The sequence below is a fragment of the Talpa occidentalis genome, unplaced genomic scaffold (assembly GCF_014898055.3).
Source record: "Talpa occidentalis isolate TD23 unplaced genomic scaffold, MPIMG_talOcc4v2.1 talOcc4.15, whole genome shotgun sequence".
In the NCBI taxonomy this organism is placed as follows: Eukaryota; Metazoa; Chordata; class Mammalia; order Eulipotyphla; family Talpidae; genus Talpa; species Talpa occidentalis.
In genome coordinates, this window is record NW_023601543.1 from 48,630,248 (window position 1) to 48,656,515 (window position 26,268).

The 26,268-nt window shown below is 38.4% G+C and overlaps 1 protein-coding gene across 1 annotated transcript in view; it reads left to right on the plus strand.

Moving 5' to 3' along the window:
- The window catches only part of OPHN1 (oligophrenin 1), a 414,559-nt gene that overhangs the window by 372,489 nt on the left and 15,802 nt on the right, over positions 1-26,268 (plus strand). The window contains exons 21-22 of the mRNA XM_054695894.1: positions 4,504-4,827; positions 25,574-25,739. Of these exons, the coding sequence (XP_054551869.1) occupies positions 4,504-4,827; positions 25,574-25,739 (490 nt within the window). The remainder of the gene's footprint in view (positions 1-4,503; positions 4,828-25,573; positions 25,740-26,268) is intronic.

Here is a 26,268-nt window from a genome sequence, read left to right on the forward strand (position 1 = left end):
TCTCAGTGCCTTAAATTCCTTATCTGTAAAATGAAACTAATAAGAGTTTACTACTTTATAGAATAATTTTGAAATTATGTAAAATAATCCATGTAAAGCACTTAGAACAAAATCTGGCACAAATCTGTTATCATTACCACTATTATAGTTACCATTATTATTATTACATTGCATTACCATTTTATCATTATTATTTACCAGACCCCAGAACCTGGAAATGGTTCACCTGGCAGAGGGACCTAGTTCCAAGTCCCCATTACTGCTATCATTCCATCTGCCATTTCTCCAAGTTAGGAAAACATCTTTTCCCATGTAAAACATTGTGGCTTCTCTGAGACTGTGTATGCATATCATATTTATGAAGATCATACATCATACTTATTTGATATGATAATGATACTGTCTTGACCTGTAGGGCAGAGCTGACCTTTCTTGTTTCTCCTAAAGAAGAGTAGGGATGAAATTTTCTAGGGTCTCTTCATCAGAAGAAACTTCAGATAGAAACATATAACTGAGATGTTGGACCTAAAACATGTAAAAGAAGGCATCTGTGCCCCTGGTCCTTCATTATTTTGAGAGGCTAGATGTGCTTGAAGTTACTCTTGATTGTTGGACGTCTTAAGATACCCTCTGTCATTACACATGTCCTGGAAGCATGTTGTCCAGTTACTTGACACTCTTTGTGCTTATGTCTCTACTATCATTGGTGTGCCTTTGCTAATTCTTGACTAATATGATGGCAATCATGCTAGGGTTAATAAAAGCAGAGTCATATATCTACCCATGGACCAGAGTAGGGAACTATAGGGAAACTTCTCATGGCCTTGATCCCAATGGTAGTGGCAACAGTGATCAGTGCCAGGTTTCTAAGAAGAAGAAAACTCTCTGAGGGGGAAACTTTTGCAGCAAGACTTAGCCCTTCCTTCCCACAAGGAAACTCTTGCCTCACTGCTCACATGGGGCATAATAGTAAAAAAATAACTTTCAATCATTCAGTGTTTATTATGTACCAAGTACTAAAATAAGTATACCATCCCATGTAATCCTTTCCACAACCTTATGAGATACTTTTATTTTTCCTATTTTATTAAGGAGAAAATTTTGAGATACAATGAGATTATAAACTTGGCTAAGGCCCCACAGTTGGTCAGAAACAGAACTGAGATTCATAACTGGACACTTAGCTCTGGAACTTGAATTTTTGTTTAACATCTTATTATGGATTGCTTTATATGTAAACATACGTTTAAAAAAATTTAAGTACTTCTCATGTACCTGTCACCCAGTTCCAACATTTACCACAACATGCCAAATTTTGTTTCATTTATACCCACTCCAATAACCCAGACATCATGTGTTTCAGCCACAAATGTTTCAGTATATATCTATAATAGATGATGACTCTTTTTAAACTAAAATGAGAATACCATTGTCAAACCTGAAAGAAAACAAAATAGCAATCCCTTAAGATCCCTAACTATCTAGTCATATTTTCCCATTATTTCATTAAAAATATCAGGGTCCAAATAAGACCCATGTATTAAATTGATTGATGTGGCTCTCAGGTCTCATTTAGCTATCCAAAATCTATGTTGTGTTTTTTTGTTTTTTTCTTTTACAACCTATATTCTTTCTTTTCTTTCTTTTTAGTTTTTTATTATTTTTTAAAATTATTATTATTTTTTTACATCATTGTTCATTTTTAAACACTATTGCTTCCCCCCAACCCCTCAGGTGTAGTCCCCATAGAGTTTCCTTCACCAGTGCACCCATGCACCATCACCTCAGTCCCCTGCTCCTCCCTCAATCCCTCGATGCCTCTCTCTCGTCCTCCCCTGCATTATGTCTCTGATTTATAATTGTCCGTTTTTGCTTTGTTGTGTTTGTACTGTTATTATTTTTTTACACTGATGTCTTATTTGGTTCTCCTATATTCCTGATATAAGTGAAACCATCTGATATTTTTCTTTTTCATTCTGACTTATTTCAATGAGCGTAATTCCTTCTAGTTCCATCCACATTGCTGTGAATGGCATGAGTTTATCTTTTTTGATTGCTGAATAATATTCCAGTGTGTATATATGCCACATCTTCTCTATCCAGTCATCTATTCTTTGGGCATTTGGGTTGTTTCCAGGTTTTACCTATTGTAAATAGTGTTGCAATAAACATAAGGGTACAGGCAACTTATATTCTTTTTTTTTTTATTATAACATGGCACATGTCTCAGATTTAACAAAATCTGTATTTTATTTTATTTTATTTTTTAAATAAATTTTATTTTTGTATTCCCCATACAATTGGAATCCCCTTGTTTTGACCCCAATCCCTCCCCTCCCCGCCCCCCACCACCCATAGAGTGTCTCTGGTTCATAGTTGTTTGTTGATTTTGATTTTCACTTTCTTATAGTTATTCATTTTCCTGGTTTCTTATTTAAGTTTTCTAGATTCCTGCTATGAGTGAGACCATCCAGTATTTTTCTTTTTCTTTCTGGCTTATTTCGCTGAGCATGATCCCTTCCAGCGCCATCCATTTTGCTGCAAATTGCATGCATTTATCTTTTTTGAATGCTGAGTAATATTCCATGGTGTATATGTACCACATCTTCTTGATCCAGTCATCTATTTTTGGGCATTTGGGTTGTTTCCAAAGCTTAGCTATTGTAAATAGTGCTGCTATAAACATAGGGGTGCAGGTGCTCTTTGGAATTGATGTTTCTGTGTCCTTTGGGTAAATAGCTAGGAGTGGAATTGCTGGATCATATGGAAGCTCTATGTTTAGTAGGTCCAGAAATCTCCACACAGCTCTCCATAGTGGTTGGACCAGTTTGTACTCCCACCAACAGTGCAGAAGAGTTCCTTTTTCTACACATCCTCACCAACATTTGTTGCTGCTAGTTTTTTTTAATATGTGCCATTCTCACTGGTGTAAGATGGTATCTCATGGTAGTTTTAATTTGCATTTCCCTGATGACAAGTGATGTTGAACATTTTTTTCATATGCCTGTTGGCCATTTGCATTTCTTCTTCAGAGAAGTTTCTTTTTAGCTCTTCTGCCCATTTTTTGACTGGATTATTTTCTTTGTTTGTGTTGAGTCTCATCAGCTCTTTGCAGATTTCTGTGATCAGTCCTTTATCATTAGTGTTGTGTGCAAAAATGTTCTCCCAGTTGGTGGGGTTTCTCTTTGTTTTTGTTATTGTCTCTTTTGCTGTGCAGAAGCTCTTTAATTTGATGTAGTCCCAGATGTTTATCTTTGCCTTCACTATCACTGCTTTGGGTGATGTGTCTGTAAAGATGCCTTTGATGTGCATATCACGTAGTGTTTTGCCTATATTTTCTTCTATGTATTTTATGGTTTCTGGTCTTATGTCTCGTTCTTTAATCCATTTTGAGTTAATTTTTGTGTATGGTGTGAGGTAGTGGTCTAGCTTCATTCTTTTGCATGTAGCGACCCAACAACTTATATTCTTAACCACTACTTTTATGATCTACGTCTTCTATTACTGAGGAAGGTGACAATCTCCATACAGTAGAGATACCCAATATGGGGTTCATTAACAATCTCAAAAGCACCACGAATCTTTTAATATTAGTTTTCAAAAATTTGAGTGTATTCATGTAGGTTAATTTTTCTAAGTAGCATATCCCTTGATCTCATTAAGGTCTCAAAGCTTTAAGTAAGACTCAGAACAACTGAGAAATGTGCTGTTATCAGGAGAAATTTTAGAACACTATTATGCTAGAGGAAAGACATAAATTACCTAACTGGGCATTAATTTATGAGAATAGAGACATATGCTAAATTCTGATAAATTTATTGACCTGAAATTTAAGAGACCTTAGCAAATTACTTCGAGAGAAATAGTTAGGAATTAACTGATGTTATTACATAAAAATATTAGAATATACAGTTGACTGGAGACTCTAAGTACCTTTTGGATTGTATTTTGGTGTATCGTGGTTTTACTAAGTTGTAGTGATGGAAATCATACTCAGATCTCTTTTTTATTTAGTTGCTGAATTATTTTTTTTTAATTTTACTTATTTTTTAATGAAGTACCATTATTTTACTTCCTTGTTAATTTTTTTTTCAGAATATAGGATTTCTCCCCTCTGGTGTGGTCACCATATTTCTCCCACCACCAAAGCACCCATAGTCTTCCATCACCATGGTCCATTATGTTCTCCCCTCTCCCTTGTTCCCTCTTCCTTCTTCCCTATCCCTTACCTCTCTCCCTCCCCTTCTGGATTCATCAAATCTATGGTAAGCTTTCAAGGGCCACTTACTCAAATCTTAACTTGAATTCCCTATTTTGATGGGATGTGTGACTCTACATGTATTGGGGTAGGTGCAAATAGATTTTGTGGATATCATTGCTCTCTTCCACAGTAATAGCTCCTTTGAAATTGTGTGCAAATGTTCAGTATTAAGTATGCATGTATAAAATAAAATATGATAAAAGCTAGCATTAATTTTCTCTCTTTGCTCCAAATTTTCCTAGATGAAATTCAACATCAAACACCCAATGGTACTATCACCAGCAGTATAGAAACCCCTAAGCCACCACAGTACCCCAAATTGTCTATTCAGAGGAGTGGGGAAGCTGATGCTGGGAGGAAGTCCCCAAGTAGGCCTGTTTCAGATGGCAAACTAGAGTCCTGCCCTGAGGTGGATGTGGGAAAGTTGATGTCTAAGCTGCAGGATGGAGGGACCAAATCTATACCAAAGGCCACCAATGGACCTGTTCCAGGCTCTGGGCCCACCAAGGCTCCCTCTTTCCACATAAAGAGGCCAGCTCCACGGCCTTTGGCTCACCAAAAGGAAGGTAAGTGCTTGGGAATCCCATGGAAATTAGAACTCAACCCAACTACTTTTCTCCTTAAGATCTTTCTGAGGTTCGAGAAACTTTCATATCTATTCCAATTTAGTATCACTAAAACTGGAATGGTGAGAGAGGACATAAAAAGCATTCACAAAACTAGCTAGAATATAAGCGCTATGAGGGTAGGAATTTTGGTCTCTTTTATTTACATAGTAGGTATTCATTTTTGGAATAAATAACAATGATGCTATTTATTAATCTTATTATTGTTGTTGCTGTTTCCATTTACTAAGTATCTGCTATGTGCCTGGCACTGTACCAGGTACTTATATACTATTTCTCATAGTAACTATCCCATGTAATTCTATTGTGAAGAATGTATTACTGCTTTTTTTCCTACTAGTAAACTGAAACTCCTAGAGGTAAGTAACTTTCCAAAGGTTCACAATTAGTAATGGGAGAGTTGGGATCTTATCAAGTTGAACAGGCACTAAATCCTGTGTTCTTTGAAATTAGGCAGAACTATCATGTTACCATCCCATAAAAAGATTTGAATTTGTGAATTATTGTTTTCTCATTCTCACTTTCTAGTTTAGTAGAAAAAGGGACAAAAGGACATAATGAGCAAAACTCTTGAACTTTTAAAATGGTTACAAATTCAAGATGTGTCTGACTTCTGCAAGCTTAATTGGCTACTACATGTGGAGGCTCATGTTTGGAGGTTGGGGCTAATCTGGAGAGGATTTTGTGGCATGGAGATAGAGTTCTATAAAGACAGTATGGTATAATGTAAATAAAATGTAGTTTGATATAATAAAGGCTTAAACCCAAATCTCGGTTCTTTTATTTCCAGCTAGATGACCTTCTAAAAGTGTGCCCTATGTTTTATATCCTGCCCTGTTCCAAAAAGAATTTAAGTCATTTCACAATATAGAAAAACTTACGAACATAAGAATAGTAGGTATAATTCTTTTAGCAAGTATTTATTGACTACTTAGTGTGTGTCTGCTCCTATTCTAGACGCTGAGGACATGAGTGTATAAGGTCCCTGTCTGTATATCAGGGCTTAACAAACTATGCCTTAAATGACTGAAAACATTGAAAAGAAAATTAATATATCATGACATGGAAATTGGCGAGAAGTCATGGCTGACATTGATTATGGAAAAGTACCAGAAACCTTGGGAGCCTCTTCCCCAGTTCTTTATCAGGAAGAGATGTGGGGGACAATTTGTTCATTTATTTAAAAAAATCAATTTGAAGAAAAATCATATTCTTAAATAAAAAAAAAAAAAAATTCAAATTTCTGTGTCTGCAAACAGAAACACAGTCCTTCATTCATATTAGCTAGGATTGCTTTCATGCTATAACAACAGAAGTTAGTGCCAGCAGAGACCTTATTATCTGCAAAACCAAAATATTAGGGGCCTCCCTGATGGCTCAAGGGGTTAAGTCTCAGCACTACGAAGCTTTGGCAGCCACTGCAGCACAAGTTTGATCCCTAGCCAGGGAGCTAATCCACATATGGTGAAGCAGACCTCTCTTGTTTCACCCGCTGATCCCCTTATTAGTGTATTTCAGTAGATCTGCCTGTTCTGCTCCCCACTCTGTTTCTGGTGAATCCTCTTACCTCCCAAACCTCTGGCCTACACCCCAGCTCTTGTATGCATGAAAAATAAATCTTTTGAAAACAAAATATTAACTATCTGATACTGGTCAGAAAAAAAAAGTTCTTTATCTCTTCCTATATTCTAGAGTAGAAGTAAGAAAAAGTGAGACTAACAGAGGGGAAATGATAGGACAGTAACAAGATAAAAAGAACAGAGTACACAAAAAGAGAAAAACTTCAATGGCTATATAATTCCAAGTTCTTTTTTTAAAAAGATGTATTTATCTATTTATACAAGAACTGGGGTACAGGCCAGATGGGCGGGAGGGTAAGTGGATTCACCAGAGACAGAACAGGGAACAGAGGAGGCAGACTGACGAAATACACCACTGAGTGGAGCAGTGGGCGTGACAGGAGAGGTCTGCTGCACCATGTGGGACCCTTGCTGTCTGGCCGGGATCAAACTGGCACTGCAGAAGCTGCAGAGAGCTTCAGAGCCCTGCGCTCAACTGCCTGCACCACCAGGGGAGGCCCAATTCCACATTCTTGATATAACAAGTCAGTTATTCAGATCAATCACAATCTTCAGTTTTTGTGACCAGAGAATGTTTCTTTTTTTAAAAAAAAAAATAATAAATTTTATTTTTATATTCCCCCATACAATTGCAAATGCCCCATTCTGACCACATTTCCACCCCTCCCGGCCCCCACCCCCCAAAAAGTGTCTCTGGTTCATAGTTTTTTGTTGATTTTGATTTTCACTTTCTTATAGTTATTCATTTTCCTGGTCCCTTATTTAAGTTTTCTAGATTCCTGCTATGAGTGAGACCATCTGGTATTTTTATTTTTCTTTTTGGCTTATTTCACTGAGCATGATCCCTTCCAGCGCCATCCATGTTGCTGCAAATTGCATGTGTTTAACTTTTTTGAATGCTGAGTAATATTCCATGGTGTATATGTACCACATCTTCTTGATCCAGTCATCTATTTTTGGGCATTTGGGCTGTTTTCCAAAGCTTAGCTATTGTAAATAGTGCTGCTATAAACATAGGGGTGCAGGTGTTCTTTGGAATTGATGTTTCTGTGTCCTTTGGGTAAATACCTAGGAGTGGAATTGCTGGATCATATGGAAGCTCTATGTTTAGTAGGTCTAGAAATCTCCACACAGCTCTCCATAGTGTTGGACCAGTTTGCACTCCCACCAACAGTGCAGGAGAGTTCCTTTTTCTCCACACCCACGCCAACATTTGTTGTTGCTCGTTTTTTTTAATATGTGCCATTCTCACTGGTGTAAGATGGTATCTCATGGTAGTTTTGATTTGCATTTCCCTGATTACAAGTGATGTTGAACATTTTTTCATATGTCTGTTGGCCATTTGCATTTCCTCTTCAGAGAAGTTTCTTTTTAGCTCTTCTGCCATTTTTTGACTGGTTATTTTCTTTGTTGTTGCTGAGTCTCATCAGCTCTTTGCAGATTTCTGTGATCAGTCCTTTATCATTAGTGTTGTGTGCAAAAATGTTCTCCCAGTTGGTGGGGTTTCTCTTTGTTTTTGTTATTGTCTCTTTTGCTGTGCAGAAGCTCTTTAATTTGATGTAGTCCCAGCTGTTTATCTTTGCCTTCACTATCACTGCTTTGGGTGATGTGTCTGTAAAGATGTCTTTGATATGCAAATCACGTAGTGTTTCGCCTATATTTCCTTCTATGTATTTTATGGTTTCAGGTCTTATGTCTAGTTCTTTAATCCATTTTGAGTTGATTTTTGATTTATGGTGTGAGGTAGTGGTCAAGCTTCATTCTTTTGCATGTAGCGACCCAGTTTTCCCAGCACCATTTATTGAACAAACTTTCTTTGTTCCGATGCATAGTCTTTGCTCCTTTGTCAAAGATTAGTTGACCATAGATCTGTGGGTTTATTTCTGGATTTTCTATTCGATTCCATTGGTCTGTATGTCTGTTCTTGTTCCAATACCATGCAGTTTGATGATTATGGCTTTGTAGTATAGTTTGAAGTCTGGGAGTGTGATGCCTCCATTTCCTTCTTTTTTTTCAGTAGAGCTTTGGCTATTCGGGGTTTTTGGTGATTCCATATGAATTTCAGCAATAATTGTTCTTTTTCTTTGAAGAATGACATTGAAATTTTGATTGGATAGCATTGAATCTGTATATTGCTTTTGGTAGGATGGCCATTTTAATAATGTTTATTCTTCCAATCCATGAGCAGGGGATGTCTTTCCATTTCTTTGTGTCTTCTTCTATTTCTTTTAACAGTGTTTTATAGTTTTCTTTGTATAGGTCCTTTACCTCTTTTGTTAGATTTATTCCTAAGTATTTGATTTTTTTTTGTTTCGATAATAAAAGGGATGTTTTTTTTTTATTTCTTCTTCAGATTTATTGTTTGTGTATAGGAATGCTACTGACTTTTGCGTGTTCATTTTGTATCCTGCCACTTTACTTAATTGATTGATGAGTTGAATTAGTTTTTCTGTGGAGTTTTTGGGGTTCTCTATGTATATTATCATATCATCTGCAAATAGTGATAGTTTGACTGTTCTTTTCCTATTTGGATTCCTTGTATGTCTTTCTCTTGTCTTATTGCTCTGGCTAGGACTTCCAGTATTATATTGAAAAGCAGTGGTGAGAGTGGACATCCTTGTCTTGTTCCAGATCTTAATGGAATTGCTTTCAGCTTTTCACCATTGAGGATGATACTGGCTGTTGGCTTGTCATAGATGGCCTTTATGATGTTGAGGTATGTTCCTTGTATCCCAAGAATTTCAAGGGCTTTTATCATGAATGGGTGTTGCACTTTGTCGAAAGCTTTCTCAGCATCTATTGATATTATCATATGGTTTTTATATTTCTTTTTGTTGATGTGTTGCATAATGTTGATTGATTTTCAGATGTTAAATCATCCTTGTGTCCCTGGAATGAATCCTACTTGGTCGTGGTGAATTATCTTATGGATACATTGTTGGATTCTGATAGCTAAAATTTTATTGAGGATTTTTGCATCAGTGTTCATTAGGGAGATTGGCCTGTAGTTTTCCATTTTTGTGTTGTCCTTATTCAATTTTGGTATTAGTTTAATGTTGGCTTCATAGAACATGTTTTGTATTGTCCCTTCCTTCTCAATTTTTTGGAAAAAATTGTGAAGGATAGGCACTAATTCGTCTCTGAATGTTTGGTAGAATTCATTTGTAAATCCATCAGGTCCTGGGCTTTTGTTTTTGGGAAGGTTTTTGATTACCATTTCAATTTCGCTGCTTGTAATTGGTCTGTTTAGGTGTTCTATTTCTTCTTTATCTAGCTTTGGGTGATTATAGAGTTGTAGGAATTTGTCCATCTCTCTCTAGATTGTTGAACTTGTTTCCATATAACTGTTCATAGTAGTTACTGATTATTCTTTTGATTTCTGCTGTGTCCGTTGTGATTTCTCCTCTTTCATTTATGATCCTGTTTATTTGTGCTTTCTTCCTTTTTTCCTTTGTGAGCCTGGCTAGGGGTTTGTCTATTTTTTTTGATTTTTTCAAAGAACCAGCTCTTGGTTTCATTGATCTTTTGGATTATTTTTTTAGTTTCAATTTCATTTATTTCTGCTTTGGTTTTTATTATTTCTTTTCTTCTTCTGGTTTTGGGTTTTTTTTGTTGTTCTTTTACTAGATCTCTGAGCTTCGAGATTAGGTTGTTTCTTTGAGTTCTTTCTTGTTTTTTGATGTGAGCTTCTATTGCTATAAATTTTCCTCTTATTACTGCTTTTGCTACATCCCATACATTTAGGATATTGGTGTCCTCCTTGTCATTCAATTCAAAGAATTTTTAATTTCTTCTTTGATCTCCTCATTAGACCAGTGGTCTTCCAGTAGTGTGGTTTTTAATCTCCATGAGGTAGGATAGTTCCTTGCCTTCTTTTTATGGTTTATTTCTAGTTTGATGCCTTAATGGTCAGAAAAGATGGTTTGTATGATTTCAATCTTGGTGTAACTATTGATGTTTGTCTTGTGCCCCAGTATGTGATCGATCCTGGAGAATGATCCATGTGCGCTTGAGAAAAATGTGTACTCCGTTTTTTTGGGGTTTAGTGTTCTATAGATGTCTGCTAAGCCCAAATGCTCTAGGTCCTTATTTAGAGCTTTAGTTTCTTTACTCATTTTTTGTCTTGTTGATCTATCCATTGTTGATAGTTGTGTGTTGAAGTCTCCCACTACGTATGTGTTCTCTGATGTCTGTTTTCAGAGAGGACAACAGTTGTCTGATATATTTTGGTGCTCCTTCGTTTGGTGAGTATATGTTAATGAGTGTTATTTCTTCTTGAAGTATTGTCCCCTTGATCATAATGTAGTGACCATTGGGGTCTCTTTTTATTTTTTTGAGTTTGAAGTCTGTTTTATATGATATAAGTATAGCTGTTCCTGCTTTCTTTTTTGGTCCATTTGCTTGTAGGATTGTTTTCCACCCTTTAACTTTGAGCCTATTTTTAACCTTTGTAGCTAAATGTGTTTCCTGGAGACAGCAAAAGGTTGGGTTATTTTCTTAATCCAGGCTGCAACTCTGTGTCTTTTTATTGAAGAGTTTAGTCCATTTACATTTAGAGTTAATATTGATATGTTAGCATCTGTATTTGCCATTGTGTTTGTCTTTCCTTTGATTTTATTTATTTATTCTTTTAATAACTTTTTTTTTTGGTCTTCTTTCGTTGTTATTCGTCCCTCTGAGGTTCTGGCTTTAGGATTCCTTGTAGTATTTTTTGGAGTGGGGGTTTAGTCGTAATGAAATTCCGGAGTTTCTCTTTGTCTGGGAAGGTCCTTATTCTTTCTTCATAGAGGAAGGAGAGCTTTGTGGGATAGAGTATTCTTGTTTGGCATCTGTTTTCTTGGAGTCTGTTGACTATGTCCCTCCACTCTCTCCTTGTCCGTATGTTTCTTCAGAGACGTCTGATGTCAGCCTGATTGGTTTTCCTTTGAATGTTAGCTGTTTCTTCCCTCTTGTCAGCTTCATTATTTATGCCTTTTCCTGGATTCTTGGGAGCTTTACTATTATGTGTCTTTCTGTGTTTTTCCTTTCGTTGTGGAAGTTTGGTGTTCTTCTTGCTTCTTGTATATCATTTTTCAGCTCCTTCTTTGCATTTGGGAAGTTCTCTTCAATTATCTCCTGGAATATTTTCTCTGTTCCTACATCTCTCTCCTCTCCTTCTGGAATTCCTATAACTCTTATATTTCCTTTCCTCATGGAGTCAGATAGTTCCCGAAGTCTTTCTTCGTTCTTTTTCCTTCGTACTTCTCTTTCCTTTTCTGTTTTGGTTCTTTTTATTTCTGTGTCTTCAAGAGTACTTATTCGTTCTTCCATTTCATCTATTCTGCTTTCATTGCTTTTCCCAGAGTTCTTTAGTTCCTCCATTAATTCTTTGATCTCTTGCATTTCTTTTACTTCCCTCTTTAGGGTCTCAATTTCATTCTTCTGACCATTGTTTTCCCTCTTTAGGGACTCAATTTCATTCTTCTGACCATTGTTTTCCCTCTTTAGGGACTCAATTTCCTTCTTCTTATCATTGTTTTCCTTTATGACTTCTGTCACTTTTTTAATCATGGCAATTTTAAATTATCTTTCTGGAAGGCTCAGAAGTTCTTCCAAGTTACTGTCGTTGCAATCTGGAGGGTGGTTTTCTTTTTGTGGTGTGCTTCTTTCCTGAGGAGTTGTTAGGTTGTGTTTGGTTCTTCTCCCTACTGTCTGTTTTCTAATTTGTCATATGCATTGGGACACTGTGTTGCTCGGACTGGCCGGCATCTTGGGTGAGCTTCTCCGCTCCCCTCTGGCTCCTCCAGGAACCATCTTGGCTTCTGGGGGAACTTTCTGCTGGTTTTAGGCAGTCTTTACTGATGAAATGTCCCTGTTCTAAAATGGTGAAGCGATACGCAGTCCCTGCGCATCCGGTCTCAGGCACACTCTTCTGCGCGCCCGGTGTGCCCCGGACGTGGGTGCCTGCTCCCTCTGTGGGCTCAGACTGCTGGTCGGAAGGGGCCTGGCATGGGCTAACTTCCCAGCTGGCCACTGGGTCCTCCAGAACCCTCTGCCCTTTTCAAGAAGTCTTTTTCTTAAGAAATTTCCCTGTTCTATGGGGTGTTAGTGACTTTTTTTCTGGTCGCTAGGTGGTGCCAGAGATCTCTCCTATTGTCCTTTGAGGGCTGTTTTTCAACCCCCCCACCCCCGTGGAACAGGGAACAGAGCGAGAATGGTAGGGTAAACCTCAATGGCTTTGGGGTGCTGTGTCTGCCTTGTGCCCCACCGTCGTGGAGAACCCATGCCCCAAATTTCGTGTCCCGGGTCTCAGTTCCAAAGCCCTCAGGTCCAGGACGCGGGCTGTAGCCCAGTTCAGTGGTGCGGGAATGGCGCCTTTTGCACCCCGCTCCCGTGCCTGGGCGCCTGGTTCCTGCTTACTCAGTGAGGGAATTTCACCTCAGTGAGGACCTTCGCGTGCAAGCCTAGGTCTCAGGCGTGGGGACCTGGGCAGCCGCGATCCCGATCCGCGTTTGCTTTTCAAGCGCGCCAAGTGCGCCGCTTTTCCGCACAAGCTTACTGGCCGGCCCGGGGCTGTGTGCAGGTCTCCTGGTGTCTTTGTTGTTCTCTAATGGTGCCTGGAGCCATTGGCTCACCGCCACGGCAAATCCTGCAGGGTTCTCCACAGCTCCCGTTCACGAGGTGTCATGGCTGCAATAGTTCCTTTCCACTCACAGTCCCGCTTGCTGCGTAGTTTGTTCTTGTTGGTCGTTTTAGTTTGTTTTTTTCCTCCTCTCTGTTGGTAGGAGAGTGCCAACTTTGTGGGTGTGGGAGGGGAGCAGGGTTCTGCGCTTTCCTCCCTTCTAGTCCTCTTTTATGGCAACTTTCTTCTTTGAGCAGTTTGCTGGAGTCGTCCGTTTATCTTCCGTGTCCCAGTTCTCACTGGGCCCTGCCGCTTTTCCTCCCTATTAACTTTTTTTAATGGGAGATCTTACTCGCAGCGTCTCCTCGCCGCCATGTTGCTCCGCCCACCTCCCAGAGAATGTTTCTAAGAATCATTTCTCCCTTAGATTGATGCATTTACAAACTTCATTATGGGTGGTTGGCACTGTCACAGAGCTAAGGATTCAATAGAAGCTATTGTATGGGGTTCTGATATTATTTGCACTAAGTAACAAACTCTGTGAGTTCTCTGACTGATGCAGTAGTAGATCAGTTATTTGACCTCTTTGCACCTTGGTTTTCATATCTGTAAATGAGAGAAACAGCCCATCCCACAGAATTATTGCTAGGTTTAAAAGGAATATCAAAATATCTGACAGAGAATCAATATTCAGAATGTTGTTAATTCCCTCCCATGTCCTTTTCTCTAAGCTATGCCTTTTCTGTAAAGTAGACAAGTAAAGCCAGACTGCTATGTAGACATCTGCTTTGGTTTATAAGTCATACATTGACCTTCACATTACTCTGGTAGAGAGTGCAGTAACTCAACTTATCTTCATCACAGTAAAGTTTGTCTTGCCTGTCACCAAGCCTGAGTTCAGTGAGATCCTATCAGTTCAGTAACTTAGCCCTGCCTATCTCCGCCTTCACCATCTCTGCTGTAAAGTTAAATACCAGCAGCAATCCCCCCGTTCTCCTTCCTCCACAGTTGTGTCCTGGCTGCTGGCAGCAGTTGCTCTGATCTAATAGTTTTGGTTTATGATCTGACTCTCCATTATCGGTCAAACTATCTAAATCTGGGCCAAGGCATTATCTGGCTTTTCTTTCTGCCTTACATCAGTTAGCATCAGGCTAATATGATATAGCCCTTTCAAAGCCCATGTCTCCAGCCTTGGCTACAGAAAGCAGAATTGATGTAGTAGTTTTGGCATTGGTGGAGAATTAGCCGAATCTCTGGTGTAGCTACTTCTTTGAAACTATGCACTACCTGTTCCTCACCTCTTAATCCCCCCCTTCTTCTCCATTTTGGCTGTCACTGCGGTGAGAGATTCCAGGCATCAGAACAGATATCATTAAGCAAATACTGCAAACAGCTCTGACCCTGAGCTATAACTGATAGTTCTTAGCCCCTGGTGCTGGCCGGCAGCCTTTATAGCAGAACCACAGGGAGGAAGCTGTCACCTCAGCTGACCTACTCTACGCATTTGTCACTACATTTCAGCTCTGTTATTCAGAGCTTTGCTTGCCACCCCAATGGTGAATTCACTCATTGCTGTAGTGATTCAGCTGTGCCACTGCCTTGTTCCCTGTCTTCGCTCCTTGCATTTTTTCAATATATGAGTAGATTTGATATTCATTGAATGATTTTTAGCTATTAAAATAGTAAAATCTAGATACATGTTAAATTGCTTGCTTCAAAGACAGTCAACATTACATTAAAATCAATGTTGTTTCCTGATGTGATTTTGTCAATGGCCCTTTTCTCATCCAGATGTAGAACTGTATACATTCTTTTCTGTTATTGCATCTCACCATTGTGATAGGCCTATGAAACAGGGTTTATTCACCCCATTTGACAGATGGAGAAACTGAGGCTCAGAAAAATAAAAGAACTTAAACAGTCACTATGTTTTTAAATGTAGAGATAGGGTTTAAATCTAGGTTTCCTGGCTACCACAATTTTATTTCTATATTTTTTCAGATTCAAAATCTTCACTTGGGGACAACAGTTAATATTTATAATTAGACGTAGGGCAAAAATAATCGATTATGAATCTTACTCTCTAAAATGTAGAACTTTGATTTTTGTATATTGAGATAACATTAGTTTGGAACATTGTGGTTTAGAGGTATAGGATTTCCCTAGGTAGATGTTATGACCACACTACACCCACCACCAAAATACTCATAATCCTCCATCATGGTCCATTGTGCTCCCTTTCCACCTCAATCTCTCCCCTTCCCCTCACTCTCTGGTAGCCTCAGTTCTATAGCCAGACATCTAGGGTTTGTTGCTGATTGGTTTTATCTGGTCCTTTGTTTTGTTTCTCTATATTTCACATACTAGTGATACCATCTGATATTTGTCTTTCTCCTTCTGACTTATTTCACTTAGCATAATCCCCAGTACTATCAAAAAATTGCCAGATTTTCTAATTTTTGACATAAACCCATTCATAATAGTATCTTATGATCTTTTGCATTTCTGATTTCTCAATTGTAACTTCTCTTTTGTTTCCAATTCTATTTATTCACATTTTCTCCCTTTTTTTCTTATTGAGTCTAGCTAGATATTTATCTATTTTACTTTTTTCAAAGAACCGACTTCTGGTTTCATTGATGCTTTGAACTATCTTTTTTCCTCCTATTACACTTATTTCTGCTCTCCTTTTTTCTTTCCTTCCTACTACTGGTACTTGGTTTCATTTGTCCTTTTCTAGTTTCTTAATGTGTAATGTTATATTTGTGTGTGTGTGTTCTTTCTTGTTTCTTCATATATATGCTTTTGCTGCATTTCAGGTTTTTGTTTGTCTCCACATATTTTTTTAATTTTTTATTTCCTCATTTATCCAGTTGTCATTCAGTAGTCTGTTGCTCAATCTTGACATATTGAAGATTTTGTCCTGCTTTCTACTTATGATTTATTTATAGTGTAATACCATTATGATCAGAGAATATACTTGATATGATTTTATGAATTTATTGAGACATGTTTTGTGACCCATCATGTGGTGTATCCTGGAAAATGTTCCATGTGAACTTGAGAGAATGTGTACTCAACTCTTTGTGTATATAGTGCCCTACAAATGTGTATTATGCCCATTTGGTCCAATTCCTCAATTAAGGCTATTGTTTCCTTCTTAATTTTCTGTCTGTTTTGTCTGTCCACTGATGTAAGTAGGATATTGAAATCCCCTACCTCTACTGTCTATTTTCAGAATTGTTTGTAATTGTCTTGCATATTTTGGTATTCCTTCATTTTGTGCATATACATTTTGAGTTTTATATCTTACTGATATATCGATCATTATATAATACCCATCTCATGTTACCTTTTTTTACCTGAAAGTTTATTTTATGTGATATAATTTTTTTATCCCTGAATTTTTGGGGTCCTACTTGCCTGTAGGATTACTTTCTAGCCATTTACTTTGCACGCCTTTATATTTGGCTCTCTGATAGGTCTCTTGGGGAGAAGAGAAAGTTGGGTTTTGTTTTCAGATCCAACCACCCAGTCTGTTCCTTTTGATTGGTAAGTTCAGTTCATTTGCATTTACAGTGATTATCAATATGTAATAAGATGCATTTGCTACTGCTGCTTGTTTTTTTGAAATCTCTCTAGTTCTATACATTTTCATATTTAATTTTTCTTTTGGGAATTTTTTCACTTTGATTTGCATAGCAATATATATTATAATATATATTGCAATATTTTTTGTAAAGGAAGTCTAGTGTTTGCACATTCCTTCAGCTTTTGTTTTCCTGGGAGGTTCTTTATTTTTCCCTCATATCTGAAAAGAGAGCTTTGCAGGTTAGAGTATTCTTGGCTGGCAGTTTTCATCAAATTTGTTGAAAACATCATTCCATTCTCTCCTTACCTGTAGAGTTTCTGCACATAAGATGAGAATGCTTTCATAACTTACTTTCTTTTTACTCTTAGTCACCTTCAGTGCTGTTTTTTTTGTCTTGAACTTTTGCTAGTTTCAATACTGCATGTCTTGTTGTAAATCTCATTGCGGTTAGGTAACCACAGGTGTTCTTTTAGCTTCATGGACTGGTATATTTATTCCTTTCCCAGGTGTTGGAAGTTTTCCTCTATTATATCCTTGAGTAGGATACCCTTCCCCTTTTGGGATAGCAATTTTTCTTATGTTGGCTTTCTTAATGTTGTCAAATATTTCTCAAATTGCCTCTTCATTTTTTTCTTAAATCCCATTTCTCTTTCTTCATTCATCTGGATCTTTAATGTATTACAATCTTCAAGGTCACTTATGTAATCCTCTGTTTGAAATTTTCTATTCTGTAGTTTTCTCTAGAGTGCTTGATCTTATTTATTGAGCTCTTTACTTCCAGAATTTGTTATTTCCTTATTTAAAACTTTCATTTTTACCTTCTATTCATTAATTTTATTTCTGAGTTTATTAATTTATTTTTCTGAACTTTATTGTGTATCTTTGATTAGCTATTTTGATTTGTATTTCTTAGACTTGTCTTTCTGAGTTTTCTTCTTTCTTTTTGAGTTTCTTTGTTAGAACAATTCTGAACTATTTATCTGAAAAGGAGATATAGTATTCCATCTTTTTTGTGATTGAATTCTGGACAGTTGTTCTCACATTGTGATGTCATACTCTTTTGAATTCCCATATTTCCATGGGTTTTATTTTTTTTTGTATACCCATTTTTCTACTGAAGTCTCCCTATTTTACTATTGTTTTTAATTTCTTTAGCACTTTACTTATTTATATAAGCCTTCATTGGCTTCTATATGTTCTCATATTTTTTTAAGATTTATTTATTTTATACAAGCACTGGGTACAGTCAGAAGTGCAGGAGGGTGAGAGGATTAACCAGAGCTAGAGCAGGAAGCAGAACGGGCAGACTGACGAAGTACACTGCTGAGGGGAGGAGTGGGCATGGCAGGAGAGGTCTGCATGCCATGTGGGACCTTCACTGGTGGCTGGGGATGGAACCGGCACTGCAGAGGCTGTGGGCAGCTTCACAGCCTAGAGCTCAGCCCCTGCGCCACCGGGGAGGCCCATATGTTCTCGTATATTTTGTAGTTGCAGAGTCAACAGGGTGGGGAGAGACTTCGAGGGATCCAGATATCTGTGTGAATGAGGTGGGTGGATTGCCTCATGTGGCATCACCAATAATCCTCCGCTCTGGGGTTTGGGATGAGAAATGTAGCAGTCTCTGTGCTTTCTATGTGCCTCAAAAAGCTAGTTCCAGACCCAAGGAGTTCTAAGGAGCAGTGCAGATCAGAATGCTTCCTCTGCTGTTACCTTTACTGAGGAACTAGTCTGTGTGAAACACCTCACACAGCTCCTCCATGATGTTTTCACCTCTTTCTAGAAAGTATCCCACCACACACTCTCTCCTCCCCTTTCCCCAGGGCCTCTAGCTAACCTGACCACCCTGCTACCAGTGCTCCTCTACTCCACTCCACACCTACAAGTTCTTCTCTCTACTCACCTCATATTCAATATAGCAAGAATTTTCTCAATGTAAATCCTATTGAATTCTGAACTTCTACTTACCAAAGGATAATCAATCCCTCCCCTACTCAAGAAAATAGCTCTTTGAACAGTGTCTCTCTGACTTTACTCTAAGTGCTGCAGCCCATGGGGACCAAGCCCTGCAGTTGCCTCTGTCAGGACCTGTCACATCTGTTCCCTTCGGCATAGCCTGCTCTACTTGCCTGGACTTACTGCATCTGTGTTGATTTCAGGACAAATCCTGTGACTGGTGGGGGCCCGTGAGGACCTATATATTAGGCCTGCTTCCCAATCCCATCCCACGGTTCGCTGAAGTCTACTGGTTCATACCATGGATAAAGCTGCTCTGATGGCCCTCTCAGAGCTTGCTGAGCTCCTCAAGAGGCTACCACCAGTGGGGCTGCTTTTAGGACTTGTCAAAAGTCTGCTGTGATGAACTTCCTTCCAGGACCTTCCCCAGAACTCACTGAGGTTTGTGGGGGGGGGGCACTTTGGCATTTCTGCTGCCAGGATCCACCCAGAATGTGCAGAGGTCCACATCAGTGTCTCTGGAGGTCTTCTGTGGCTGGTTTGCTTCCAGGTCCCATCCCAGGATTTACTAAGTTCTTCTAGGGCATGCTCAGTTCTGCTAAGGGCTACTGTCCATAGAGTAGCCCTTCCAGATCTTCCCCAGAGCTCACAGAATTCGGCACCAATGTCTGTAAGTCCCTTCTATGTTAGGTCTGCTTCTGGCTCCTAGCCCAAGATTCACAGAGGACTGTCAAAGGTCTACCACCAGTGAAGCTACCCTGGGGCTCCCAGAGGTCTGTGCTGATGTCTGCAGGGGACTGCTGTGGTGGGTATATTTCACAGTCACATGCTAGGGCTTGCCAAAATATGCCAAAGGTCACTGTGTGAGGGTCTTGCCATTTTCACTCTGGCACCTGCAGGAACCAGTGGACCACCAGGGCTTTCTTCACCCACCTTGATGGGCTACCTGCTTGGCCTGTTCCTCTGCTTGCTAGGATACCCTTCCTCTGGTTGTTTTATTCTTAGCAGGTGCATTAAACTGTCCATTTTTCCTTCAAGAGTTATTTTTTTCAAAAGATTTATTCATTTATACATACAAGAACTGGGGCACAGGCTGGAAGTGTGGGGACAAGAGGATTCACCAGAGAGAGAGTGGGGAACAGAACAGGCAGATTGACTGAAATACACTGCTGAGAGGGGCAACAGGTGAGCCAGGTGAGGTCTGCTGCACCATGAGGGCAGCTCCCTGGCCAGGGATCGAGCTTGTGCTGCAGTGGCTGCGAACAGCCCCATAGGTTGTGTCTCAAAACACTGAGCCACCAGGGAGGCCTCTTCAAGAGTTATTGGATTTCTTCTTCTGCACTCTAGCTGTGAGTATGTGGAGGAAGTGAGTCCAGTGTCTTCACTCTGCTGCCATCTTGACCCACACCTCAGATTCATGCTTTAATAATTTACCGTCTTTGATATTCCTTCTCTACTTTTCCTCGTGCCTATCCAATTTGATCCACAAGTATAACAGGTAGCTAGGGAGAAGGGAGACTTTAAAGTGAGCATGGAGAAATTTCATATAAGTAAAGTGACAATTCTACAAGTCTGTGGAAATCTGTAAGATGGTGTAACCTTTACTCACTCTGTGCTCTCAGATTGGCTGTAGGTGGACATAAGGAAAGATACAAGAATGTTGCTTATGGTTAAATACTGATGGCCATTGAGTCTTAAGAAATCTATAATTGCTGAGATTCTTTGGTTATGATCTGAGGAGAAGGGAACAGGTTGAACTGTAAAGGAGGTCAAATGTGTAGTAAAAGTCCGGTTGTTGACTAAGACTTAAAAAGAAATCAAATGGCAGTACAATTTGGTAAAAAGGCTATTTGCTCAGGAGACTTAGTGTAGTCCCACACATGACTTATGCTCCAGGGTCCCAGGTGTGAGTTTGAATCTTGGTTCTGCTTCACCCTAGCTGTGGGACCTTGGGAAAGTCACAACTTTTCTGAGCCTTAGTTTTGTCATTTGCAAAATGAGAATGATAATTATGCCCATAGTATCACTGTGACAATGAAATGAGATATTTATGTCTCTGGCACATAATGAATGCTCAGTGAATAATAGAAATTGCTTTATGTTGATAGGAGGCTACTTACCAGCTACATCATCTTATATAGACTTTACTTTTGTGAGTAAGCTTTTTTCAACATGGGGACAATGCCCATGCTGCAAGCAATTTGTTTTTTGCAGGTATTAAGTCATATTCGTTGTGCAAAGCAGATACAACAGGCAGGTAATATAAGCAGGTGATACGTAAGACAGGTGTACAAAGCAGATAATATAACAGACATTAAAAAAATGGCAGTGCTAATGGATAGGTAACAACCTCTCTGAGATGGAAGACATAAGAGGTAGAAGTGTCTACTCTTCTGTATTCTGGGACCTATTTGCAGCCTGAAACTTCAAATGCACATGTAATAAAATATATTAGATCATTTTCCACTTTGACCTGTCTCTGACCATACCAAACACCCAGAAAAAGTGGCATCATTGTTGAGGGAAAGGGGCAAGGAAGGGTTCTTAGTCATTTGCCAACATACAGCTCAAGACCTATCCCCCTCACAAAGCCTTCTAAGAATCTTGCCCCCTGGAATTCTCATTCACCTCATTCTCTTACCTCCCAAGTTCAACCCACTAGTATGCATTCTGAGTAAATTATTAACACATATTTCCCATGACTTCTTCATTTTCCACTCAGTTTGAAGGCTTAGAAGGCAAATTCTGTCGGAACATTTATGTGCATTTCTTGTGAGAGCAAAAGCCCTCTAGAAATACCAGCTTATTGGACACCCTGTAAGTTAAGTTTCAGAGTAGCCATGACACTTGGGGATATTATATTCATGTTTGTTATAGATGACACAACTGAGGACTTAAAAAAGGAAAGCTTTTTTCATTGTCCTTCTAATGGATGAAAGTGAATTTTTCTTTACTAAATAAATATTAGTTACATACCAGTTACATGCAAAGCCATTTACTTTGGCCTCTTGTGAATACAGAGATGAGTTCCACGTGGATTGTGCTCTAAAGTTGCTTCCATTCCGACAGGTGAGATCAAACCACCAAAACAAAGAGCCCTGATTCAAAATACATGATAAGGTCCTTAAGAGCAGAGAGAGGAATTAGGAACCTCTTAAGCTTCCTAACAGATATGACATTTTGACTCTTTTGATGGATCATGCAAACTTGGGTATGTGGGAATAAGGTAAATGACATCTGGGAAAAAGATAATTAAATATAAGCCATGTGCATGGAAAAGCAAATAACAGTTTCTGTAGGCTGTAGGACACATAAAGAGAAATAGTAGAGAGATTGATCAGAAAGATCAGTTAAATCATGGAAGCAATGGAAGAAAATAGTGAACTCCAGGTTAAATATATTTGAGTTTGTTCTGAAGGGAACTGTGAACTCTAAATACATATCTATCTATCCATCTTTCTATGTGTCTGGCCATCTGTCTATCTACCAAAATATTTTTTTCAAGCTGATTAAGTGCATGATCAGAATTGGTTTCTATATTAATCCAAAAAATAGCATACAAAAATCCTCAAGGAAGAAATAGAGGTCTATAGGCTTGTATCATAAACACATTGTTTTAGATAACAGTTTAAATTCACAATGTACAGGTACGGAAGTAATCTCCTTGAGGTCACACAGTTAGTTTTAGTATTAAGACCAGAAGATAGATCTCTTGACTCTCAGTTATATGACTCTTTTTATCCAAGCTTTCCCAGCTTGACATTATGACTGAGGCAAACTAGAGACAGGAGAGAATATTGATGCATTTTAACCAAAACAGCCCGTGGTGCTTCTTCCAAGTTTGACTTGCAATGAATCATAAAGTCGGATCCCCCAATAATGAGCCTATAACAAGGCTAATGATGTTTGTTTTCAAAGGACTTGAGTTGATTTCCATTTGAATGTTGCTATAACTTGGAAGCAATTGGGTTCATATTTTGGGAGAGTGTCATTTTATTTACATATGAAGGGAAATGATATAATGACACAGCTTCAGGTAGAAATGTTTTCTGGCCCTGACAGTGCAGCAGATCCTTCCTGTTCATCACCCCTCCAGTAACCAATAGAATTGGAACAGCATTGTCAGCTCTGGTAACATGGTCAGCAGTGAGCAATCTCCATCATGCAGCCTAGTGGTTCTCACTCTGGCTACACATAGTTTTACTTGGGGTATGTTAAAAAATGTCCATGCCCAGGTTCCACCCCATCATTTAAACTAAGGTCTCAGGGGTTGAGTCCCAACTACTGAATGTTTTTAATGTTCTCAGTTGTGTATCCAAGGTTGAAAACTACTGGTACTTGGTATTATATGGACTTCAGAAATCAGATGGACCTGAATCTATTGCCAAATACCTGTGAGGTTACTTATCTCTGAGTCTGTTTTCTTATGTGTAAAATAGGAATAATACTTTCTACCTTTCAGGGTTATGACCAATGTTAATGTGAATATATACATAAAGTACTGATTATCACAGTGTCCAGAACTGAGCAGATATTCAATAAAATGGAGCTAATATTTACCAGTTATTATATTATCATTAAAATTATCATCACTTATAATTTTTATATTACTAATAATAACAACAAGACAACAAGCACTAAGAATAGTAGATGCAGCAGACATGGATTTCATTCCAACTTTACCATGTACATAACTATGTGATTTTGAGTGAGTCAGATCACCTTCTGATCCTCATTTTCCTTGTCAGTAAAATGGAGCAGATAAGACCGATCTATTCTTTCCTCCCAAGCTCATTGTGAACATTAAGTAGTTATCTGGGACAGTGCTTTGTATGGATAGCGTGTTAGAAAAATCAGATTATTATTATAATTTTGATTATTTTATTTTCAGCTGCAATTTTGTGTATTCACCCTGGTGCCAGGGTTATGGTATGTCCAGAAATGTAAGATACAGTCTAGATGGAGAGGCAGAATTTATATGTATGTACATAAATAGTACTTAGTTTATTCCTTCATTAGAACACCAATCATACTATATTATCATTAACTGTTGTCATGCCAGTCTTCCTCACCAGACTGGCTAGCTGGAAGAATTATAAAAACTCCACACACCAATGATATATTTCATGAGCATTTGAATGGATGGAAATTACTATGCCACCTGGAGTGTTCACAGGGATTATATTTGAGCCGAATATTGAGGGATGGTTACAGTACAGATAAGAAATGTGAATAGAGACATGTCAGGCAAGAAAAAGGACAGAGTCTTATGCCTATTTAATCCTGCTGTATGCTAGGTACTCCCTTTAAGCCATTTAAGTTAGTCCTACAATCACCTGAGGAAATTGATAGTCAGTAGGTGAAATAGCTGCCTAGGGCCCCACAGCTTGGGAGTATCAGAATAAGGCCCAAGACCAGTGCTGTACAGCTCTATACTCTCTACACTCTCCAATATATTATACTGTCTAACCTAGAGGTAAGAGTTAAGGGCTTGCTTTGATAGGACAGTGTGGACCAATTTGAGTAGAATAGAGCTGGTAGTGAAAGTTCAGGGTTAGTGGCTGGACGATAATTTTGAGCCAGTCCACAGGGGGCCTTGAATTATGTTAAGGAATTTCAACTTCATGTGAATTTGAACTATCATGTGTGGGTTTATTTATTTATTTATTTATTTATTTATTTATTTTTGTGGGACCCTCGCCAGTGGCCGGGGATCGAACTGATGCTGCAGAGGCTGCAGGCAGCCTCGCAACCCAGCGCTCAACTGCTGCGCCACCAGGGGAGGCCCTATCATGTGTGTTTTATAACCACTGGGAAAATCTTCACAGAGAAGATTATTTAAAGTGTGTAAAAATACTTGGAATAAATTTTACAACAGTACCATATTGATTAAATTTAATATTTTTGCATTTAAACTTTTTACATTAATTTTTTTGTAAAAAATGATGTAGTGAATGTTAAGACTACTAAAAAAATTTGAATATCAAGATCTGCTAACACCCTTGTAAAGTTGCACATGTCTCTTTTCATGTGGTGTTTCTCAGGTTAATGAGCACATTTTGTGAATTTTTTTTCACTTGATATTATTTTGTATGTGTATATTTTCTATCTGGTGTAAACCCTTGTCAGTTGCTACTTATATGTATATGTTGATTAAATGTTTGTGAAAACTGAATCATCTGCTTACCCTTTGTGGTTGACTTCAACATTTTGCTATGAAGAAATGTGTTTTTATGCCAATTGTTTTTCTTTGTTTTTACTTTTGGATTAATTCATTTGAGTCTGTTACTCAGAGTGGATCAACTGGATCAACAAGTATGAACTGTCTCATATGGACAAGTGTGCATTTCAGCCACAGTGTCCAAGAATTCTTGATGGCTATCAAGATAGAATAAGCTCAGTTTACAGTGCCACCACCAATGTGTCTACCATTATGTCTGTTTTATCATAGCCCTGCCAGAACCATTTTATAAGAAATTAAGCATATTAATACTCTGCTAACTGACTGGGAAACTAAAGATGTAGAGGCAGGAAGGCAAGTTAGGAAACTACTACAATATTTAACTGCAAAAGGCCTGAGTTTTGGTGATGATGGATATAACATTGAAATTCACCATTGACTAAGTGCATACTATGTGCCAGGCACTATCTGAGCATACTAGCACCTAATTAAATCCCATCAATACCTCTGTAAGACAATGTATTATTTATCTTGATTATGTAGATTAGACATAGCAAACTAATATGACATGCCTTAAGTCACATAAATATGACATTCCAGAGCTGGGGTTCAAACATACTTTCTGCAAGAATTAAAAAAAAAAAATCCAGAGATCTTAATGATCAAAAATAAATGGGGACCAAAAGAAGTAATCCATATAACTTAGATATTGGGTGAATGCTCATAAGTACTGTCATTTTACTAACTGGCCAAGTTTATGGTACTGTTCTCTTTTCCAGGAGATTCTGACAGTTTCAGCAAATTGAGACCTTCAGGAGAAAAACCAACTATCAGTCGACCTCCAGTGAGGCCTCCGGATCCTCCCTGCCGGGTAACAACTCCCTCCAAACCAGAAGTAAAGCCAGATATTGTGGCTGGCAATACAGGAGACATCCCATCATCTGTGTAAGTGTGTGGTTGTTCCTAAACCTTGATCTAAAGCCCATCTTAGGTAACCAGGAATGCTTTCAGGATTACCATTTTGGTTGTGAAGGATATATAGAGCATATCCCTAGGCCATATTTCACTTCATAGTCTAGGGGAATGTCACAGACCACCCCTTGTTGAAGTGTTCAACTGAGCATTCAAGGCTGAGAGGATTTCTTAAAGCTGAAGAGTTTGAACCTTAGTGTCTAATAGGGCAAACCATTTTTCCTAGTTGCCCTGATCTCTGTGGATAAAATTACCTTCTATTTTCATGCTCTCTTGGCTCTGTAAATTTTTCCAATTTCTGTTATTGCTACTGTTTTCCTTAAAATAATTTTTTATTGTGCTAACATTAGTCTACAACATTATGTAAGTTCCAGGTACATAGAATTGTAATTCTGGAACTATAAACATCATATTATGACTGCCCCAAAAAGTCTAGTTTCCAACCATTACCATACACTCTTTTATTTTTTTTTTAAGATTTTATATATTTATTTATACAAGC